Here is a 24,347-nt window from a genome sequence, read left to right as displayed (position 1 = left end):
TCTGCCTGTGTTCTTCCTCTGTAATGTGAAGCACAGACCAGCTCAAGTTCCAATTTGACATGCCTTTAACGATGCTTTCATCTACTGGTGAAATTTCTGAATTACATCCTCAGTCACACAAACAGAAGAGGCCAAAATTGTGGCTAATAATTTATCCATTTCTGAGCTTTCACTGTTGAAGGAGAATACCTTTTGACCTTTGACACTTTCTTGTCATATTCTCAGCCTGCACAGATGATGAGGAGCAGAGAGACATATGTTTCTCAGTACTTCATAAGTTGTTTTCAGTTACAATTGTTTTCAATCAATTTGATGACAAAAAAAAATAAGGAGAAAAGAATAAAATCAAATAAAAAGAGAAATGTTAAAAGTTATTGATTGTGAGTTATTGTTGTTTTGGCATTATTTGTATCACCGCGGAAGCACTAGCTGGTAGTCGGACCGTACGCGTGTCTTAGTGCAGTTGAACATAATCCACAAAGTCCGCTTGTAGTCGAAAAACAAACAGGCAAACATTTATTTCCACAGTTTTGAAATACAGTGATCCATTTGAATGTTCCAGTACACTGCAAACACGGTAAGAAACTGTTTTTCTCCACAGCTAGTTAAAGCCCCCGTAGCTCCACACTGCCTGTCGCGAACCCTCCCCCCGTGCACAGTTACCGTGTGTTAAAGGAACAGTACGTAAAAATTAAATAAGGCAAGAAAAAATACAATTTAACTGTAAATCTTACGCTAAACAAATTATAAAGTAAAAACTGAAATTCCCCATTATCTTATACTTATCCTTATCCAAAATGATTCAAATTATTAACAAATATACACTCTGTGCAATCTGAGTAAACTAAGAGATGACTAGACCTTTATCCTACACAGTCCCGGCCCCTAATTGTTCTATAAACTTATAAACAATTATTAACAATTTGGCACAATGATCATATTAACAACATAGGCATTCAGTCCTTAGAACATAATTTCTTCTTTCTTCTGATGTCAGAGGTCACCAGTACATGACATACCGTGGGAGTCCAGCCTTTAACACTGACTCATACTGCTTCTAGGAGCAGACAGACCTTAGTGATTGGTCTATCCAGTTCACTGGTTTTAGTCTTCACACGAACCCTGCGAACAAGGCCATGTTCATCCGGCATGGCTTGAGTGACTCTACCAATGAGCCAAGAGTTTCTCGGTGCTGTTTCGTCCACGAGTGAAACGATGTCTCCAGGCACAAAGTTCCTAGACACCCGTGTCCACTTCTGCCGTGTCTGAAGCTGAGGCAAATACTCTCTCACCCAGCGCTTCCAGAAAAGATCTGCCATATATTGAACTTGCCTCCATCGTCGGCGGGCATAGATGTCCTCCTTTTGGAACAGTCCTGGGGGAAGAGATGGCCTTGCTTTTAAGAGCAGGAGATGATTTGGAGTGAGTGCTTCCAAGTCATTAGGGTCATTGGAGGGTGTAGTAATAGGCCGACTGTTGAGGATCGCTTCGGTTTCACAAAGAAATGTCTGAAGGCTCTCCTCATCCAGACTCTGAGTTTTAAGGGTGGCACCAAGGATTTTTCTGACCGATTTAATCAAACGTTCCCATACCCCTCCATGGTGAGAAGCAGCTGGAGTGTTAAAGGTCCACTTAATGCCCTTTTGCATCAATGTGCTTTCTATTTTACCGGTGTTCCACTCTTGAATAGCCTTTCTAAGTTCTCGTTCTGCACCGACAAAATTGGTCCCGTTATCTGAGCGCAGCTCTACCACTTGTCCTCTTCTTGCGATAAATCTGCGAAGAGCATTGATGAAAGAGTCGGTATCCTAAGATGCTGCCACCTCTAAGTGTACAGCTCGAATGGCCAAACAGGTGAAGATTACACCATATCTCTTCACAGTGCTTCTTCCACGTTTGACTTCAAAGGGCCCAAAATAGTCTACTCCTGTCCTCGTGAATGGCGGTTCGTCAGGTGTAACTCTGTTTTGTGGCAAGTCAGCCATCTGTTGTTGCCCAACGATGCCATGCAGTCGTCGACACACAGTGCATTTGAAAGAACTTTCCTGATAGCGCTGTTGGCTCCGGGAATCCAGAACCTTTGCCGTAGCTTGGACAGGACATGGTTGCGTCCGCTGTGACCCACCTTGTGTATTTCTTGTAGAATGAGCTCAGACACCCTAGAGCTCTTGTCCAGAATGACGGGGTGTTTGAACTCTTCCGGCAAGGCTGAGCGACTGAGCCTTCCCCCAACTCTCAAGATCCCATCCTGAAGAAGCGGATTGAGCTTGTATATGTGGCTGCTCCTTTTAACAGGCTCACCCTTTAGTAGGGCAGTGATTTCTTCTTGAAATTTTTGTCCTTGGCAGTGGCTTATAATCTCAAGTTCAGCTTCTTTTAAGTCTTCCACTGTGAGGTTTTCTTTGCGATGGCTTAACCTGATGTTTGTCAGGGTTTGACTTTGCCGTGCTTTACTGATGTCTCGTGCAGTGTCAGCAGTCTGTTCTAGCCGTTCTTTGGCTCGAACCAGCAAGATATTCTTTACCTTAAGGATCCATGCCACAGCTTTCTTAAGGCGTATCCATGAGGAGTAGTGTTCTATCAACTGCTGCAGTACATCCGGTCCTTTATTTAATGCGAAGGTGCTAATGGACACATTCTTTTTGATCTCCGGGTCTGCTGGGTTAAGAGCTTCTAGATGATCAAGAGTCTTTGGCCAACTGTTGTTTGGTGCCATGAGAAAGTCTGGTCCAGAAATCCAGACATGGTTCCGTAGGAAAAGGCCTACGTTCTGTCCTCTTGAGACACAATCAGCCGGATTGAGATGTGAGTTGATGTGTCGCCATTGAGAAGCCACGGACACTTTTAGGATTTGAGAGACGCGGTTGGCGACAAAGGTGCGGAACCTTGTTGTCTCGTTGTTTATGTACTTTAGCACCGCTGTACTATCAGTCCAAAACACCGACTCTGCAAGCTGTAGTTGTAGCTCTTTCCTTAACATCCTGTCCATTCGTCCTGCCATAGTTGCTGCTGTTAATTCCAGGCGTGGAATGGTGGTGTGTTTGAGTGGCGCAACTCTTGCCTTCCCCATAACAAAGGAACAATGGACTTGACCATTCCAGCTTTTCTGCACCAGATAGGTTACAGTACCATAAGCCTCCTCACTAGCATCACAGAAATGATGAAGCTGAGATAAATGAAGTGCCTCCAAAATGTGCTGGCTTGAAAGATCGCTCAACTTCAAATTCCCGGAGTAACTCCAAATCGTTAAGCCATTCATGCCACTACTGAGCAAGATGTTCTGGAATGACGCTATCCCAGCTAATCTTTAGCCTACAGCACTCTTGCAAAATTCTTTTAGCCGACAGAACCACTGGCGCCAAGATGCCTAGTGGGTCGTAGATGGAACTTGCAATAGAAAGAATGTTCCTCCTTGTGGGCTTTTTCTCCTGAATGGCAATTCGGAATTTGAAGCTATCAGACTGGACACACCACTGTACTCCCAGTGCTCTCTCTATGGGCAGTACATCCTGATCCAAGTCCAGATCTTTAACTTCCTTTGCCCTTTCAGTATCAGGAATGGATGCCAGCACCACGCGACTGTTGCTTATCCATTTCATCAACCTGAATCCTCCTGTTTGACAGGCCGCTTTCACATTGTGGAAAAGCAACACAGCTTCATCCTCAGAGCCAACTGACTTCAGGCAGTCGTCCACGTAAAAGTTCTGCAGTATGGTTTCAATAGCTCTACTGTCAAACTGGTCCCTGTTGTCCTCAGCACACCGTCTCAGAGCATAGCTGGCACAGCTTGGTGATGACGTTGCGCCAAATAGGTGCACAACCATCCTGTATGCCACCAGAGCTTGGTTAATGTCTCCATTTGGCCACCATAAGAACCTTAAGAGGTCTGTCTTCTGGTGGAACCTTTACCTGGTGGAACATGGCTTCCACATCGGCCATGACAGCTACAGGTTCTTGGCGAAATCTTGTGAGAACTCCAATCAGAGTACTGGTAAGGTTCGGCCCTTGAAGAAGTTGCCCATTCAACATGAACCCCTGATAGGCAGCTCCACAGTCGAATACAACACGCATTTTGCGCTTTTTGGGATGGTACACTCCATGGTGTGGGATGTACCAAACCTTTCCATCACTGCGCTTGAGGTCGTTGTCAGGGACCTTCGCGGCATAGCCCTTGGAGATCAGATCCTCCATGAAAGCAATATAGTCCTCACGAAATGTGGGGTTTTTCAGAAGCTTCTTCTTCAAATTTAAGGCGCACTGTTCTGCTAGCAGTCGGTTGTTGGGCATTTGAATCCCTTTGTTCTTAAGAGGTAGACCAATGCAGTAATGTCCGTTAACCAGCCTGGCAGAATGTGTTACACTGTCCATGAATTGGAGATCTTCCCTAGACATTTCCAGTTGCTCTTCCTGGTTGCATTCAGGAAAGTCATATTTGAGCTGCTGTTTCCACAGGTCATCCAGTTTGGCCACAGATATTCGATTTGATGTGATAGTTACTGCTTTGCTCCGTGCAGCTCTGCGATTTCCATCCCGCAGCGGCCCATTCACTGTCCAGCCAAGGCTTGTTTTTACTGCATAGGGTCCGTCGTCTATGCTGTGAATGACTTCCTCTGGCTCCATAGCCCTTGGTACATTAGTTCCGATTAGCAGACCTATTTCTGCATCGATGTAGGGTATTTGCACCCGCTTTAGATAAGGCCATTTGTCCACGTCTGCCTGCAGTGGAATGTTCCTTTTGTTGGCTGGGATTGCCTTCTGAGAAAACACCTCCTGCAGCTCAATGAAGTTGCAATTTTCTAGGCTGGTAACCTCTAGGCCTGTAACAAGATGACTGCTGACCATTTTCTGTTGCCCCATGGTTGTCAACAGTATGTCCATTTTCTTTCCACTGAGATTAAGCTCATTCATTAGCCTTTCAGTACAAAACGTTGCAGTGCTGCCTGGGTCTAAGAAAGCATATGTGATAGCCGCCTTGTCGCCTTTCTTTGCCTTAACTTGGACTGGAACAATAGCAAGGATGCTATCTGCGTCTCCGGCCCCAGTACCAGAGCATAGTGTATTAGCTGTCTCTACAAACCCACTGCTCACAGACTGCTTCTCATCATGTTCTGGTGACTCCTCCTTTGGTGCAGGCTTATCCTTGGTCCTGATGTGCAACACGGTTGGATGAGTCAGTGAACAGAGCTCACAGCTCAATTTCTCCTCACAAGACCTACTCATATGGCCCTGTTTTAAGCAGCTGAAGCAAAGTCCCTTCCCTCAAAGAAAGTCTAGTTTCTCTTTGTGTAGAGATTTCCTCAGTCTCTTGCATTGTGCCATGGTATGTTCACTGTGGCAAAACAAACATGGCGTTTTGAATGCGGAGATAGGATTAGTGAGTCCCTTTTTGCCTCCCTTTGCCTCTGCATCGATGCTGCCCGAGTGGTTTACAAGTGTGGCTGTTGTTGTGAAAATGGTCTTGCCACTCTTCCTCCCTAAAGTGACATTTGGTGGAGACTTGGTTGGTGCCTTGTTGCTGTCTTTTATATCTCCAAACACTGGGTGTAATGCTACTTTAGCCTGCGTGTTAATAAACTTGACAAGGTCCATAAACTTAGGCCGCCGAGCTTCTGTCTCCTCTATTTCAAAGGCGACACTCCTCCACCTTCCCCTGAGGTTGTACGGTAGCTTATTCACAATGGCACGCATGTTGACAACATTATCCAACTCCTCCATGTCTGACATTGCATTCCCACAGCTGGTGAGGAATAGTGCCAATGCGCTGAGGGCTTCACCATCTTCTGCCTTTATTGGAGGCCAGCCTAGAGCCTTGTTTATGTATGCCACAGAAATCCTGTATTCGTTGCCAAAGTGCTCTTTCAGGAGCCTTTTTGCTTCACAGTAGCCCTTTTCTGGATCCATGTGCAGACAACTGCGTATTAGCTCCCTGGGCTGTCCAGAAGTGTATTGCTCCAAGAAGCAAAGACGATCCTTTCTGCTTTCTGTTTTACACTCCACTCCATGCTCAAAGGCTCTGATAAACAGTCTATATTCCAATGGATCCCCACTAAAGATGGAAATGTTCTGAGGAGGTAGAGTAGAAAGTCTTTGTTGCGTTGCAAGGACTTCTGCAATGTCGTTCTGTCTTTGCATGACAGCTAACAACGTCTGTGAAGCTTCTACGCCCGCTGAATGAGCAGAACTGTTGCCTGAAAAACAATGGCTGTTCTTTCTGATAACTGGCTGATTGACCTGTACAGTGTTAGCTGATTGAGGCTGGATGATGGGCATCCTGTTTTGCTCACCACCACAATCCTCAATAGTCACTCTGTGATGATCAGTCTGTACCCCAGCTGGCTGCATTTGGACGAAAGATAATTTGTCATCCCTATGTGACACATCTGATCCCTCAAACCTCTGCAAAATCTTAAGTTTAGCATCAGTTGCTGCTAAAGCAGTTCGTAATTCAAGCTCTTCCTTCTCAGCCTTAAGTTTAGCTTCTTGCTCCTCCAAAGCTCGTCGTTCCTTTAAAGCTGCTGCCTGTGCCAAGAGTGTAGCCTTCTCCAATTCTGCCTTCAAGCGAGCTGAAGATGCTGAAGATTGGCCAGTGCTGCTTTTGGACATTCTAGACTTCCTAGATGCTGCTACTGATATGCTGTCAGTGGGCTGAACACTCTCATCAGCCATTTTTGCTTCCTTCGTACGTTGATGGACTTCCTTTATCCAAGCATCCACGTTGTCAACAAAGCTTCTCATTGCATCTGCTTTGGGCTCAAACCAATGCTGCTGATCATTATCCATGTCCTCTCTTGAGACAGCTTGCTGAAAGAGCCCCTTTACAGATGTATTCAGTTCACAAAACTCTCCAAAGATGTGATTAAATTCTGTAGACAACTTGGTTTTAACTATTTCCACATTGCCATCATCCTCCATTAACTGCAGCATCTCATTCTTTTTCTCTGTTAGCTGACCCAGCTTAGCCTTTCTTGAGCCTATTTTCCTTTGTAATGCATCCTCCATCGCCTTAGCTGTAGGCTTCACCTTCCGCTTTTCCACTGTTGCTGAATCTTTATCATCTTCCATGATTCTCCCATTAGTTTGTTCCACTTAGCTGGGAGCTCAATACAGCCAACCGCCCCAATAGCCTCAGGAAACACACAAAGGGTAGCTATTCACGTGCAGTTAGCTAGTCGTTAGCGGGTCGTTCGCTGCTAATTAGCATAACACTGTGTTGCTAATATACTCCCCAATCTCCTCCGTGTCCACGTGTAACTGCACTTACTTTCTGTGCTGAAGGGCTGACTGGTGAATCCTCTCCTCGTATTTCATGTCCATGTGTTGCAGTTACATTTCCAATCCGAAGACTGCGGCCGCGAGGAGACAGTTTCTTACGAATATCACCGCGGAAGCACTAGCTGGTAGTCGGACCGTACGCGTGTCTTAGTGCAGTTGAACATAATCCACAAAGTCCGCTTGTAGTCGAAAAACAAACAGGCAAACATTTATTTCCACAGTTTTGAAATACAGTGATCCATTTGAATGTTCCAGTACACTGCAAACACGGTAAGAAACTGTTTTTCTCCACAGCTAGTTAAAGCCCCCGTAGCTCCACACTGCCTGTCGCGAACCCTCCCCCCGTGCACAGTTACCGTGTGTTAAAGGAACAGTACGTAAAAATTAAATAAGGCAAGAAAAAATACAATTTAACTGTAAATCTTACGCTAAACAAATTATAAAGTAAAAACTGAAATTCCCCATTATCTTATACTTATCCTTATCCAAAATGATTCAAATTATTAACAAATATACACTCTGTGCAATCTGAGTAAACTAAGAGATGACTAGACCTTTATCCTATACAATTTGTCACACCCAGACTGTGGCTGTGGTGTGTGGGTGACAAATTTTAATATTCACCACTATGTGGACTCTAGCAGTTAGCTATGTGACAAACATGCAGGATCTAGGGGTGCCTGCAGGCAAAATCAGTTGTAAGTCTTTACATTACTCTTTAAACACAGTGAGTTTATTGAAACCCAAAGAACTCCTGTTGGAGCTATTTGTTCTTTATTTATTTATTTATTTATTTATTTTTTGTGAAATTAGTTAATGTTTGTTGTTAGTTTACTTATATTTTGGGGTTTATTTGTTGGTTAATATTTTGTTTTAAATGATTTGTTTGTTTGTTGTTATTTTGTTAAATTAGTTAGTAAGAGCTGTAGGGCCATTTTGTTTCTATAAATAAAGAGACTGGTATAGGACCAGCATGCATTGGGGTGGGCCTATGGTTTTTTACCAGAGCAGGAGAAGCAGCAGGAAGGATCTTGTTATTGCTTGCCAAGATGGATAAATAAACCAAAACCAAAACTTTCAACTAAAACGTTTGGACAATGGACTTCTTTTGCCTGCGTACGAAATATTACCTCAATGCAGCAGTGGCTTGTGGACTTTAAGTTGTAGGACGCTTGATCTTTCAAAAGTAAAGGAATTGCCACTACATAAAGTAAAAAACCTTCCCGTGGACAAAGGAATAATCCTTCATCAATGGATATAAGGATTTCAAGGATCACCGTCGAACTCGAATAAAAGTTATTGGATCGTCTGGTGAGTAATCCAGACAGATTTGATGTTGAGGCCTGGATCAACATGTCACTCGTTCGTCAAAGCTGTTGAGTGATAATATTGTTTAAGCCGTAAAGGAAAACGGTGAAGCTATTGGAGTTTAAAGACATAATTTCACTACAAAGACTGATGAACTGAGTTTTGACATACTAAAGTGGTGCAAAATTGGATCGCTAATTGAAACATGCCAACGCCCTCTGTGGAAATGTTTGTCCGCTGCAAAAGGCAGGTAAATGGATGTCATGTTTGTACTTCAGGCTATGGACTCTCAGTGTGCTGTACATCTTTATGAAGTTTGAAATAATCCAAGAGGACAATAAAAATGTCGGATATTAAGAGTAAACGAGAGGATGACACTGAGATGCAAGCAGAGAAAAGAAGCATTAAATTTACGCCAAAAGGTTTGGATTTGTATATAAAGACATGCCAAGAAAAGCGCAGTTCAATGTGTAAGCAAGCATCTAAGTACATGGGGAAAATTTCCGCTTTAATGACCTCATATGAGAACGTTAAGGAAGTGTCTTCTGAATTTGGGAAGTTTATTAAATGCTATCAAGATGCAAACGCTTTGCAAGAATCCTTTTTAAGTTTGCCACTGCCAGAAGATGAAGTGAAAAGGCAAAATGCACATTTTCAGTCGAAGGTGACAGTCTTCTCTGTTTTTATGGACAAAGTAAAGGTTTGGTTGCAGGAGGCGGGCGAGCCGTATACTGAACAAAGCAATACTGTTCGTAATGATAAAGCTGTTGAAAGTTTGGATGAAATAAAACCTGAAGACAGTGTCTCTAATATCTCAAGTGTAAAACCACCTTCAAAAACCTTGTCACAGCAAAGTCGAATTTCATCAACATCTTCCGCATGCATTAAAGCTGCGGCTGACAAGGCAGCGCTCATGGAGCGACTCGCTGCATTAAAGAAAAAACATTCTATCGAAGCGCAAGAGGAAAAACTGAGAAAAGAAAAGGAGACATTATCCTTGGAAACAGAGCTGGCAGCCACTAATGCAAAGCTTCGTGTCTTAAAAATAAATTCATTTTGTAGCTCTGAGCATTCTGATGGAATGAACTCTTATTTTGAAAGAGGGCACGTACAAGAAGCGCCTAGTTTAAATCCTTGTGCCGATACATTTGTTCCAACATCAAGAGATTACTCTGGTATAAATTCTGCATCTGAATCACAAGTAATCGTACCTAGACAAAGTCAAACCCAACATCAGGTTGATGATTCAGCGCAAGTGACGCAGCAAACACAGCCTCAGTCTCATACTTTGACTGGGAATTGCACGAAGGAGATTGTAAATATTATGCAAAAACAAAATGACATCACTACTTTGCTTGTAAAACAAAACTTATCTTCTGTCCTCCCCGCCAGAAACATCCCTGTGTTTGATGGAGACCCTTTACAGTACAGATCATTTATGAATGCCTTTGAAAATGGAGTGGAAGATAAAACTGATAACTGGAGCGACTGTTTGCATTTTTTAGAGCAGTTCACTAGGGGGCAGCCTAGGGATTTGGTGCATAGTTGTCAGCACTTACCTCCTGAGCAGGGCTATTCCACAGCCAAAGATCTTCTTGAAGAACATTTTGGGAACGAAAATAAAATTGCCTCTGCATATATGGAGAGGATTGTGAGTTGGGTACCTATTAAAAGTGAGGATGTGAAAGGTCTACAGTCATTCTCTCTTTTTCTTCAAGGATGTTCGAATCTAACACAGCAAGTTGTTTATATGAAGGAGTTGGATTTGCCCTCAAATATGAGAATGGTTGTTATGAAGCTTCCATACAAATTGAGGGAAAAATGGAGAGTTGTTGCCTATGAACTGCAGGAACAAAATGGTTACAGAGCAGTGTTCACTGATCTGGTTGCCTTTATAATAAAACAGGTAAAAGTAGCATCAGATCCAGTGTTTGGCAACATCCAAGACTCACAATCTGGAAGCAGCTTTAAAGCTTCAAGTTCTACCAAGCAAAGGAGAAAAGGAAGTAGTTTTGCCACTAATGTCAGTACAGTGCCAGGAATCAAAGCTCAATCAACTGGAAGCAGAACAACTTCCGCCGTTCTGCATAGTTGTTTGTTTTGTTCACATAGCAATCATTTACTAGAGAATTGTAAGCAGTTTAAAGCTAAAACGCATCAGGATAAGTTGACTTTTATCAAGGAAAGGGGAATTTGTTTTGGTTGTTTAAAAGTTGGTCACACAAGCAAAGACTGTAGGAGTCGTTTGGATTGCGACGTGTGTCACCAAAGACACCCAGGGGTTCTTCACATAGAGCGAAAGGATCCAGGTGCGTCTTCGGAACAAACTCAACAGAGGACAAACTCTAATGTCAACTTTTCAACTGCAACCACTCAGACATGTGGGTATATTGGGGCTGGTCATGAAGTTGATGCAATTTTTTCTATAGTTCCAGTTCAAGTTAAGAGCCAAAAGAGCAATAAAATTGTGCAAACCTATGCGTTTTTGGATCCTGGAAGTTCAGGTACATTCTGTACAGAAACTTTGGCAAAAAGGCTGAATGTAAAAGGTAAAAAGACCAATATCTTTTTGAGAACAATGAGTCAAGATAGGATTGTTAGTACACAAGTTCTGTCTGGTTTGGAAGTGTCTGGTTTGGAAGGAAATGATTTCATGCCATTGCCAGATGTTTTGACTCAAAAGACTATGCCAGTTTCTACAGTTAATATTCCCCAGCAAGGCGACATCGATCAGTGGCCTCATCTAAAACCTGTTAAACTTTACAACGTTAATGCAGATGTGGAGCTACTGATAGGCACTGATGCTTCCAATGTTTTGGAGCCATGGAAGGTGATAAACAGTGTGGGAGGTGGACCTTATGCTGTAAAAACAAAAGTTGGCTGGGTCATAAATGGTCCCCTGCGCACTGGAAGTAACAGTGGAAATAAAACCAACTGCACTGCTGTAACAGCCAATAGGATTTCTGTTGAGCGTCTTGAAGAAATGTTGATTAAACAGTACAATCATGATTTTAATGAAAGATCATCAGAGGAGCAGACTGAAATGTCTAGAGAGGATCTGTGTTTCATGGATATTGTTAGTAGTTCAATAAAGCTTATTGGAAATCATTATCACATTGATTTGCCTTTCAGGAGAGAAGGTTCTAGTTTGCCAAATAACCTCTGTGTCGCAGAGCAGCGTCTCCAGAGTCTCAGACGGAGATTCGAAAGGGATACTCATTATAAGGATGAATACACTGAATGTGTAAACAACATGCTTGAACAAGGATATGCCGAGTTTGTGCCTGTAGATGAGTTGCACAAAGATGATGGAAAGGTGTGGTACATCCCTCATCATGGAGTGTATCATCCCACAAAGGGCAAATTAAGAGTTGTATTTGACTGTGGAACAACTTATAAAGGAGCATCATTGAACAGTCAGCTTCTACGGGGACCTGATCTCACAAACTCGCTGGTTGGGGTTCTGATCAGATTTAGACAAGAGCCTGTTGCACTAATGGCGGACATTGATTCCATGTTTCACCAAGTGCACGTCTCAGAAAAACATGTCAACTTTCTCCGTTTCCTGTGGTGGCAACATGGTGACACTTCAAGGTCTGCACAGGAATGCAGGATGAGAGTGCATTTGTTTGGAGCTGTATCTTCGCCAAGCTGTGCAAATTATGCTCTACAGAGAACTGCAGATGATAAGGCACAACAGTTTCCAGCTGAAGTGGTTGATACAGTCAAAAGAAACTTTTATGTGGATGATTGTTTGAAATCTGTTGCTTCAGAAGAGGAGGCAGAGCACATGGTGAATAGACTGACAGATATCTGCGCTAAAGGAGGATTTAAGCTTTCAAAATGGATCAGCAACAGTCGCACAGTGCTCATGTCAATCCCAGAGGAAAGAAGAGCAAAGGAAATTAAGGATCTGGATTTGGACACAGATCAACTTCCAGTTGAGAGAGCACTGGGTTTACAGTGGTGCATAGCAACAGACAAGTTCCAGTTCAGAACCTCCCTGCAGGACCGTCCAACAACCAGAAGGGGAATTTTGTCTGTGGTCAGCTCACTGTATGATCCTTTGGGAATCTTGTCTCCCTTCAGTATGCCAGCTAAACTGTTGCTACAAGAGCTTTGCCGACAAAATTTGAAGTGGGATGAAGTTATTCCCCACTCTCTTTCCCAGCGGTGGCGTGATTGGCTGGAGGATCTCCAGCTGATTTCAAAGTTCGAAGTGGAACGTTGCATTAAACCAAATTGCTTTGGAAGACCAGATAGGGCACAACTTCATCATTTTTCTGATGCAAGTCAAGATGGGTATGGAACGGTGTCATATTTAAAGTTGGAAAAGAATAACGTCACACATGTTGCTTTTATCCTGGGAAAGGCTAGAGTTGCTCCTCTCAAGCAAACTACAATTCCCAGGTTGGAATTGACGGCTGCAGTTCTTGCAGTTCGGATGGACAGGCTTCTGCAAAAGGAGCTGCAGGTCAGGTTGGAAAAATCAGTTTTTTGGACTGATAGTACAACAGTACTGAAATACATCTCCAATGAAACCAGAAGATTCAATACTTTTGTTGCAAACAGAATTGCTGTCATTCGAGAAGCAACAGATGTGAAGCAGTGGAGATACGTTTCTTCTAAGGAGAATCCTGCAGATGACGCATCCAGAGGCATGAGAGCTGGGGATTTCCTCAAATGTAGGAGATGGATAAAAGGGCCAGAATTTCTCTATAAGTCAGAAAAGGAATGGCCTAAACTGGATGTGGAGTACAGTGTAATTTCTGCAGATGACCCAGAGGTCAAAAGGGACCTGACAATGAATGCCATTGTGAGGGAATTACAAAATCCTACCAGCTATTTTATCCTCTACTTCTCATCTTGGGCAAAACTTAAAATCTCTGTAGCCTGGCTTTTAAAGATGAAAGAGGTCTTGGTGTTGTTGGCACAGAAGAGGAAAGAGTTGCTTACTGCAGGTTTGAATAAGAATGATCCGGAAGGTCAGAAAGAAATGGATGATGAAGGACTCCAAACAGTTTTATGTGAGGTTGAAGCTATAATGAACGACAGACCCATTACTAAAGTTTCAGATGACTCAAATGATCTTGAAGCACTGACACCCAATCACTTGTTGTTGCTGAAAAATAAACCAGTTTTTCCACCAGGACTGTTTCATCCAAGTGATTTGCATGTCAGGAAAAGGTGGAAACAGGTACAGTACATGGCAGAGTTGGAAGAGATGGCTTTCTGAGTACCTACCTTTGATGCAAGAAAGACAAAAATGGATGAGGACTAAAAGATGTCTTATACCTGGAGATGTTGTTTTAATTGCAGACGCTACAGCTCCAAGAGGATCATGGATGATGGCGAAAGTCTTAAATGTAAACCAGGATGCAAAAGGCTTGGTGCGTTCTGTGAGACTACAAACAAGGACCAGTGTTTTGGAAAGGCCAGTGACAAAACTTATTTTGCTACTGGAAGCCTCATCGTGAAGAAAATCCTCAATGAAAATTAAGGATTTGTTTAAGGGAATAGCTCCTCCTTTTGGGACTTTAAAGTAATTGTGATTGTATGCACAATTAGGGGCCGGAGTGTTGGAGCTATTTGTTCTTTATTTATTTATTTATTTATTTATTTATTTATTTATTTATTTATTTATTTTTTGTGAAATTAGTTAATGTTTGTTGTTAGTTTACTTATATTTTGGGGTTTATTTGTCGGTTAATATTTTGTTTTAAATGATTTGTTTGTTTGTTGTTATTTTGTTAAATTAGTTAGTAAGAGCTGTAGGGCCATTTTGTTTCTATAAATAAAGAGACTGGTATAGGACCAGCATGCATTGGGGTGGGCCTATGGTTTTTTTACCAGAGCAGGAGAAGCAGCAGGAAGGATCTTGTTATTGCTTGCCAAGATGGATAAATAAACCAAAACCAAAACTTTCAACTAAAACGTTTGGACAATGGACTTCTTTTGCCTGCGTACGAAATATTACCTCAATGCAGCAGTGGCTTGTGGACTTTAAGTTGTGGGACGTTTGATCTTTCAAAAGTAAAGGAATTGCCACTACAACTCCAACACAGCATAGCTGCAACCATGTTGCATGAACTGACAGGTGATGGCAGATGTGAGCCAGAGGAGGGCGCTGTTGTGCGGGCAGGGATCACACAAAGCCCATATACTGGATTGAGGTGAAGGGATTCTTAAATCATAATTATTGTGTAGTTAAGACCAACAGTGGTTTTCATGGTTTCCAGGGACCTGCTGGAGTTCGGGGTCCTGGAGGTCAGGAGGTGGGAGGCTGGTGGCTGGTTTTGAGCTTTAGAAGACTAAACATGGGAAATAGCACAGAAACACAGGCCAGGCATGGGGAACATAGGAAGACAGGGATAACAATATCAGAATGAAAACATAATCTAGGCAATGGTAATATCCAAACTGAAAACTCCAATAACATCAAACAGAAAATATCAAACCAGTAACAGGGTCCATAACAGAAAACGCTGGGTACAAAACCCAGGGTCATGACACAATGTGCATAGAAGAGCAAATTAATTTGTACATGTTTACGTTACTCTATGCTAACACTGAAATCTCAGATGAACATTAGTTGATTGCTTTGCAGTTATTTGGTCATCAATATACAATGACAGTGACTACTGATTTTTTTATCACCTCAGAATAAAATCTGCAAAAGCTGTCACTCTATCTACATAATGCAGCTATTGTATTGTCAGTTTTCTTGTACTGCAAACATTTACTGTATGTCGCACAGTGATCAATAACCAATCATTTCTTGTGTTGATTGGAACACAATGTGTTGATTGGAAAAATGTCTGTCACAGCAGGATCTTGGAAATGGACTTTAAGACTCTAAAACGGAACTAAATGTATTTAGAGTGACATTTTAAAAGCAGCTACAGACAGTCTGATTGTAATCTGATTACATTTCATGTTGAAATGTGTTGAGATTCAATCTCATTAAATTCTGTGAGATTGAGATTCAGTCATTGAATGATGTCAAACAACATTTTAAAGGTTCAAAGTCTGAATCTCAACAGATTTTCCACTGAAAATCACCAAAATCAGTCTCACTGGACTGACCCAGAACCGGATCTGCCTGAAGATATAGGCTCCATGAAGGATAAGCAAACTGTGTCTGAGTCTGCTTGCACTGCAGGATGGACCTAAAACAGATAAGGTTCATTGAAAGCGGATCAGTCCTGGATCCAGTTCAGCTTTGGTCATTTCACAGCTCATGCCATCTGGATCTATTTTGGATTCATTCATTCAAAACAGCTTTTGTTGTCCAAACGCAATCAATTTTCCTTAGTTGAAATGTCTCATCCGTCCAAAACAATACTGAAATATTTAAAATCTATAAAGCTGAGGCATTTAAAGCTGAGACAGTGGCAACCACTTGGGGGTAGCAGGGAAGGGAATCTCCTACCTTTAATATCTACGTCCCTTAGTGATCAAGGTCCCTATGAGACGCAGAAGAATCGCTCCCCTCCCCGCCTGTCCATGTTAAAAATGGCCTGTTGGGTGCGTGTGTTGGTGTACGTGAGTGAATGAGATAAGACGGTGCTGGATTTCTATACGGAGTCCAAGAACTAGTGAGTGTTAGGACGATCATCCAGGATGAAACAACAAATCCATGACTACATCAGGAAGATAGTGTTGTGATACTAGGGGGTAGAAAGAGATTAAAGTCCCCCTGTGGCAGCCTCATAACTAAGAGAGGTTCAAAGGTCTTAATATCCGCCTTTATATCATTAAAAATGATCAGTGGTAAAACAGAGCTTTTTTCTATTTCCTAATAATAAAGCATGTTTATTTTTAATCAAAGCTCAATTAAAATGTAAGTCTGATCAATGTATAAATGAGAAATGTAGTTTGAGAAGTGAAAATGACTGTTCTAATGTCCGAGTTTTGTGGTAGTATGTTTGAGATGGATTAGTGAGGGAGCTGGAGGAAATGCCAGGTAATAATTAGAATTAGGGAAACTGCTTACTGGTTAGATGGGAGACCAGGATCCGGAAGGAGGGGGGGAAACCGTGCAAGTGTCCAACAGGGTAAGAGTGAGTCAATCCAGTTGACCTGTGTGATCCAGAGGTGAATGGCAGGGAGGAGGGCAGGCAGAGGGAGTTTGTGTGAGCGTTGTCAGAGGAGCTAGTCCGTGAGCTCTTTTGGGTGAGCGGAGAGAGGAATCCAGAAGGGGAGAATCAACTGTAGGTGTGGTGGGTAATGGTCCTGGACAGAAGTAGCAAGAAACACAAAGAGACACAAGGTTATACAAAAGAGGATTTGTTAGATTTAAGTATGCAAGAGCCAAGTTGCCACTATGGGGTAGCAGAGGGTCTGGCAGAGATTGGAAGTCAACGCCAGTCTCAAGTACTGGATGGCTGATTGATGGCTTGCTTGTAGCCACGGCAGGTGGGGAATGAGGATGAGCCAGGATGGACAGCTAGCAGAGGAGAAACCTCAGACACTCTCACAGACCATGGCAACATCTATCCTCTGCTTGCTCACCACTACTGTGTCTGGTTGGTTAGCCATCACCAGTTTGTCTGTCTGTATCTGGACTAGCTTGGTCATTCTCCACCACCCTAGGGGGCGTCTCCCATTTTGACCCCAAGACTTCCAGGCAATACTCGGCACAGATGTTCCTGTATAGCATGCTGGCCTGGCTATAAATTGCTAATGTTACGCAGTCATATGCAAACTGTTAAAACAATGTGTGATCCACCTGCCACTAGGACACAAACTTCAGTACAAGTAAAGGAAACTGAGGTCAGCGTAATGAGTAACATCACAAAGGAACCGCCTCATATTACCAGTTTAAATTCAGTATCTATATAAATGAACAAATGTATATAATATGTAACATTTCTAAGTAATTTTAAGCAGAATTTTTATCATTTCTGTTATTAGACTGACCAACTGGGTGAGCCCCAGCCTACACTTGGGGAATTACTGTTGCAGTGAAATAAAAGGCTATAAGCAATGGCTATTTTGGAGTCTGTGGAACATCTCCCATGTTATTTAATTTCATCATGGTATCCTTTTTGCAGCCAAATCAAAAACCAGCTAAAATACAATATTTCCTTGTGGTTCTCCTCATGTTTTAAGCTTTTTCTATACTGCTAAAGGAAGGGTTGTTGATCAAAAATATAGCTAGAATTAGATTTCAAAGAGGTTGATGTAACCCAGCCTCAGTGTTTCCCATGGCAAAACTCAACAGCAAAACCAGGAGGTTATGATGTAATGCAGACTCAAATTTCTGCATTACGAATTTGAGACATGAGAAGGGTAAATTTCATTGTACAGCCTTTGTTGAGAAGCATTCTTCCACATCAAAGTTCAGAGGTGGGGGCAAGAAAAGTAAATTTACTGTGACTGAATTGAAACTCCCGATATCAACTAACAAATCACTTTACTTCATGACCTGGGGGGCAGGGCTATGGCTTCCCACACCTACTATTAGACAGTTACATGGAGAAACCTTTTGAATACAAGCACGCTCACGCCCACAGTTGTGCACAGAGTTGTGCTCAGACACACACCATCTTCCTTGGCTGCTGTCTCTAAACATATCTTGAGTTTCGGTCTTGTGTGCTGCTCAGTAGCATATAATATTTATTATTTACTGTTAGTTATGATTATCTAGGTCGTAGCTGTGGTCTCCCTACTGTGTTGTTCTCTTTTTACTTGTTTTCTTCTAGCAAATTTTTTGTGTCTTTTCTCACTGTCCATCTTCCCCTCAATTTTCTTTCCCTCTCCTTTTTCTAAACTTCTCTTGTCTACGTCTTTCCCTTTCTTATCCCATGGTCATTTTCTGTTCCTATTGTAATAACTTAAAAGTTACAAACAAACACACAAGATCAATCAAGTAGACCAGTAATAATCCACTTGGGAATATAAATCTGTTGGGCATTTTTATCAGTCTTCAGACAATAATTCTGATTGCTACAGTGACAAACAGGACAGGCAAAAAACAAAAACAAAAAACAAAACAAAAAAACAACTAACGTATCACTTGTGAGCTTCTGAGTTTGAGTAGTGAAAATGACAACTCAAACTCAGACGCTGATAGGGTGCCATTTTAGCTCGCTGGGATGAGCTGGCAACCCTATGCCACATGGCGGAGAGCTGCCAGTCTGGGTTCAAGTCCAACCAGAGGCCCTTTGACACATGTCTTCCTCTTTCTCTCTCTCCCCCTCCGCTTTCCTGTCACTCTTCACTGCTCTGTCCAATAAAGCTGAAAAAGGCCAAAGATCAATTTTTTTTTTTAAAAAGATGACACTGATATGTCAGCCTAGCCTATTATATACATGTCTAGTGCGTGCCACCTTCCCATTATCTCTACCAGAATGGTAAACAAAATGCTTTGCATATATACTTTTCTACTCTAACTGAACACTCAAAGTTTTGTGTACCAAAGAACACATTTAACTGATTTATTCTTCATAAGCACTTACCGAGCAATATCAGCATCATCATGTGGACTACAGGGCATCATAGAATGGACCGAACAGGTTTGATTTGTGAGACATGAAAAGTGGGATGGATGCATAGTGTTGAAGGCAACTTGTGGCAGTGGCGCTGATCACAGAATCCACTTCGTAGGGACCAATGTAACGTGGAGCCAATTTGTGGGTCAAGGATTTCAAGGGAAAGTGCTTAGCAGTGAGCTATACCTTTTGCATATTTCTTATTTTAAGCTTCTCAATTCTGCTCCCAGATTTATCTACTCTGCTGGAGATGATGTTGTACCCAGGAAACTAGGTGAATCTCAGTGGTTGGGAACAGAGGTGGCTGGTAGCCTAGAGATGCTTCGAGTGGGGATAGACCTATGGCAGAATAGGTAAGAGAGCTATGAGCATACTTGACCCAGGATAACCATGTGGACCAAGAGGAGGGCTTTTTTTTGTAGTGATGCAGAGCAGGGTCTCAAGCTCGTGGTTGAGCCTTTTGTTTCTTGCATAGATCGTGCATGCTGCCACATAGTCGAGAAGGAAGCACCCCAAGGTCACCCTGTGGTGGCAGGCGAAGCAGGCGGTGTGGATCACAGCAGAATATGCAGCAGCAGAAACATAGCAATGATTGGTGGGGAGGGTGGGGGCTGAGCCTGGGTCAAGTTTGTCTTGCAGCTCATTGGATGGTTTCTTCTATGTCCCAAGTTAATGAACCAACGGTGCAGGATGAGGGCAGAAGTAGTTGTGGCTTCTACCGCTGGCATTTTCTGAATACTGGAGAGAGAGGGCCTCGGGATTTTCATTTCAGGACGCTGGCAGAAAAGAAATGTTTCAATTCAATTGTCCAAACAACAAAGACAAGCAAATTTGACAGGTATTTAACATTTTAGCTGAGATTTTTATGATCAGTCCAAATAATAAATGGATGCTCGGCCCCTTCCAGCCAATGCCGCCGCTCCTCCAATGCCAGTTTCACCATAAGCAGCCGAGGAATCGTTGAAACATTTTCTGGGAGGTGTGTGTGGGCCACTCCATCACAACCCTAATCTTGACTGGGTCAGTGTTCACCTGGCCTCTGGTGAGAATGTAGCCCAGAAAAGTGGCAGATGATGAGTGGAATTCACATTTTTCAGCCATTACATAGACTCTATTTTCCAACAGGTGCTGCACTCTACAATCCTAACTTTTTCCAGAGACCTGCAAAAAGTTAATATATCATCAAGGTAAACAAAGATGAGTGCATTCAGAAAACCTCTCAAAACATCATTTACCAGAGCCTGGAACACAGCAGGAGCTTGGAGTGTTCAAGAGGAGTGTAAAAAGTCTTCTTCCATTCATTCCCCTCGCAAATGATAAACATTACAGAGGTCGAGTTTAGGGAAAACAGTGGCTCCTTATAGGGCCTCAAAAGCAGAACTGATTAGCAGCAGGGGGTACTTATTCTTCCCAGTGAATTTATTTAGCCCACAATAGTCAGTGCAGGGTCTCAGTGTCTCATCCTTCTTATCCACAAAGAAAAAACTGGCACCTACCAGAGTGGAAGATGGACAGATGATCCTAACAGGCTCCTGACCCTCTCTGGCTGCTACAGGTTGTATAGCTGGCTGGAGAGGAGTGGTGTGCTGGGTAGGAGGTCTATGGTGCAGTCATAAGGTCTATGAGGTGGCAGGGAGAAAGCTTTATCTGTACTGAAAACCTATAAATCATGATATTCAGAGGGTACAGAAGTTCAATTGGGGGCAGGTGTAGTGACTGAGATGGAGCTGGTGGAACCTGATCTAAACTCCAACTGTTAATTTTATTGTCAGTCCAGTCAATGTGGGGGTTATGTTTTACTAACCAAAGAAAACTGGGGTGTAAGGAGAAGTGAATGTGAAAAAACAAGCGGTTTCCCAGTGGTTGCTGGAGGCAACTAGGCAGACGGGCTATGTCTGATGTGTAGTGGTGGCGAAGATAGCGGAGTTTCCCTTGTGTCACTCCTTTGCTGCATATTTTCTGCACAGACACCTGGACAACTCTGTCCTACAGAGGCTGGGCATCAGCACCGTCCTGGATCGGTTAGTGGCACCGCCACTGCTCCTGCTGATCCCCCAGCTTCATCTCAAGCTCACCTGCTACTGTGGCCCCCACCTTTAACCCTTCTGTTATGTTGCGGGTCAGATTGACTCAGAACAGAAGAGATGTCACATGTCATCTGCATCACTACAGAAAATGAAAAAAATCAAAATTATAAAAGAAAATTGTAAAACAATCAATGCCAGTGTTTCTGACACTTTTGGATGAGTAAATTTGCCCCGGGTCAAATTAACCCAGGAGCATAATTGGTGTTCCTGGAAACCAACATAACAGGAGGGTTAACCCTTATAAGTGCAACTTAAAGTTTTAGTTTGTAAAATCTCACCACTAGGTGTCAGTAGATTCCAAATTGCAGTCAACTGAGTTCTGTTTTTCTATCCCTCCGATTTCTAGTGCATTATAATAGGTACAGTGGCTGCTGTAGGACAAACAACTGGCCACAGTTCATCTGTAGTGAGGAGGCTATAAAATTTTGTTAGAGTCTAACACAAGTTAATGAAACAGCGAACTTCACTTTGTTTTGGATAATAGCGATACTGAGGTGAGTTGCTGAGCATATCCTGAACTTTTCTGTCAATATGCACTGTTGCTTTTGCCACCGTGAGTTGCTGTTAGTCTCTGTTACCCACCATTAGTGAAACTTGCTTGAAAATTTAATCAAACTGTTCATAAGCTCTTTCAAACGTTTATGCAGTTTTTTGGACACTGGCATAATATTAGCTTATAACTAGCTGTTTTTGTTGTTTAGCTGGTTTGTTGTCAGCTATAGAGCAATGGAAGGGTCACATGTCTATTGTAATTATAATGGGTAATTATAATTGCAATGATAACAAGAATAAATAGGAATGTTTATGCACATCTTCAACGAGTCCCTGGCGAAGTCTGTGGTCCCCACATGCTTCAAAAGATCCACCATCATCCCTGTGCCCAAGAACAGCAAACCCTCATCCCTGAACGATTACCGGCCAGTTGCACTGACCTCGGTAGTAATGAAGGTGTTTGAGAGGCTGCTGAAGAACATCATCTCCTCCTCCATCCCAGACACTACAGATCCACTGCAGTTCGCCTACAGATCCAACAGATCCACAGAGTAAATGGCCTGCATTTGTATAGCGCTTTTCTAGTCCATAGGACCCCAAAGCGCTTCACACTACATTCAGTCATCCACCCATTCACACACACATTCACACACTGGCGATAGCAAGCTACATTGTAGCCACAGCTGCCCTGGGGCGCACTGACAGAGGCGAGGCTGCCGGACAAAGGCGCCACCGGGCCCTCTGACCACCACCAGTAAGCAAACATGGGGTTAGTATCTTGCCCAAGGATATTTGGCATGCAGCCAGGATGCAGCCTGGGATCGAACCACCGACCTTCTGATTAGTGGCTGACCTGCTCTGCCACCTGAGCTACAGCCACCCCAGATCCACAGAGGATGCCATCGCCCACGTCCTACACACCACTCTCAGCCACGTGGACAGAGGCGGAGCCAGACATTTGAAACACCCGGGGCTTAGCCCTAAAGGGTAGTATGCATGTGGTATTTTTATTTTAATTTTTATTTTATTTTTTTTTGGGGGGGGGGGGGGGGTTAGAAATGACTGAAAGATTAATAGGCTCTGTTTTGAGTTTTGTTCAAAAAAGAATGACTTCATATAGGGAAAAATATATATCACATGTGCAGGACATCTTAAACTAGTTTTTTAATTAAGCAGCAAGGCAGAACGAAGTCGGGGCTGTATCAAGACACAAGGACTAAACCCCAATTCAACCAGACCCAGAACTGATCCGGAATTAAAACAGGACTACAACAGTTCAAAATCAGGACTACTGAGGACTTAACCAAGACAGAACCAGAATCAGAACTAGATGATAGTAGCACTAAAAATCATCATAGACCTGCACTACACTTATTTTTTAATTCCACCAAAGTACAATATTTAGATTGAGAAAAGTTTATATAATTATTTAGCCTTGTTGTGCGAACAAGCCTGCATAACTTAATAAATATAGAATTTGAAAAATAGCAAACCTAAAAAGAAACACTAGGTACGAGATACATGAGGACCTATGATACAGTGATACTTTTGGCAAATGACCATTTGACTAACATGTGTGTCTCACCTGCTCTTGTTCATCTCTGTTCTGTCCTCATTCTCCATCTCCCTCTCTGTTCCTCTCTCTCCCTCTTTGTGCTGACAATCATCAAATATACAGTTGAAACCACATATTTATGTACTGTTCAGATCAAAACACAAACACTTTTTAATTGTAACATCAAATCGGACTAAATGTTTATTTTTTTAGATTGATAAATATAAAAAACATATTTGTTAACTTTAAGAGTAAAGAGAGAAACTATCTGTATTTCTTAATTGCAAATGGCACCAAATTGTATTCAAACTGAGCCACACTTATGGAGCTCCACAGTTCTTTTCCTGGTGTTTTGGTTGACATCTCTTGATTTTCCCATTTCAAAAAAACAGGCTCTGTGTTTTGCCTTATATGCATCCACAGCTGTGCCACCAGTTTACTCACATGGACTCTACTAACCTATCAGAAGCTTCTTCAGCTCAGAATGGAATCGTCTGGAGTTTTCTTATTAATTAACAATAAACTTAGTGTACATGTACTCCTAAATTTGATCAAAGTGATAAAAAATAGACAGCTCTGTCTCTCTTTATTCTGACATTTAACTAATTCAAAAGATATTTCAATATTTATCTAAAACAAAAGTTTACTCTAAATTGATGTTGTACAGTAAAAATGTTTTATGTTTTCTCCCTAAAGTGTATGTAAATATCTGGTTACAAATGTGAATATCCTGCTGTGTACTGAAATCCCTCTTGTTTTGCATAGAAATATACTGAACAACATACAAAGCATAATATATAAAATAACATTTACCTGAGTTTTTTCTTTGAAAGAAGCCTCTAATGTCCATTCTTATATTTCAGTACATAACTGAAACCGATTTAGTCGGGGAGGGTAAGAACTGAAAATATGAAATAAACACACGTAAGCTAAGACTCTAAAAAATAGCATTTGTTCGGCTTTTCATTTCGCCATTTGTTGATTCACTTGAAGAGCGAGTAACGTAATATTGGTCAAGTGATCAGTTTGATATCAATCTTTCGTGATGCACCGTCATATTTACATTATTTGTACGGTACGAATGATTTTCTTTGGTAACTGGTCAAACTTAAGCTCTCCTTAGTATGGCTGGCTCCG

At 42.2% G+C, this 24,347-nt stretch overlaps 1 protein-coding gene across 1 annotated transcript; it reads left to right on the top strand.

The window, feature by feature from the left end:
* The first annotated feature begins 8,923 nt into the window (after positions 1–8,923).
* On the top strand, positions 8,924–21,176 carry LOC146617820 (uncharacterized). The gene is made up of 3 exons (XM_085373535.1): positions 8,924–9,831; positions 19,307–19,429; positions 21,044–21,176. Exons 1-3 carry the CDS (start codon positions 8,924–8,926, stop codon positions 21,174–21,176), a joined length of 1,164 nt encoding a protein of 387 aa, XP_085229661.1.
* Positions 21,177–24,347: the final 3,171 nt, after the last annotated feature.

This window comes from Diplotaxodon limnothrissa, linkage group LG15 (genome assembly GCF_057381915.1).
Source record: "Diplotaxodon limnothrissa isolate DT_005_m linkage group LG15, D_limnothrissa_male_GT1.1, whole genome shotgun sequence".
Classification (NCBI taxonomy): domain Eukaryota; kingdom Metazoa; phylum Chordata; class Actinopteri; order Cichliformes; family Cichlidae; genus Diplotaxodon; species Diplotaxodon limnothrissa.
This window is presented reverse-complemented; position numbering and strand designations above follow the sequence as displayed.

Excerpts from the sequence above, each read along its gene's own strand:
- LOC146617820 (XM_085373535.1), top strand. The coding sequence starts at position 8,924 with ATGTCGGATATTAAGAGTAAACGAGAGGATGACACTGAGATGCAAGCA. Across the intron at positions 9,832-19,306 it reads CATCAGGTTGATGATTCAGC|ATTTATCTACTCTGCTGGAG; the intron begins GCAAGTGACGCA and ends TTCTGCTCCCAG. Across the intron at positions 19,430-21,043 it reads ATAGACCTATGGCAGAATAG|ACACCTGGACAACTCTGTCC; the intron begins GTAAGAGAGCTA and ends TTTTCTGCACAG.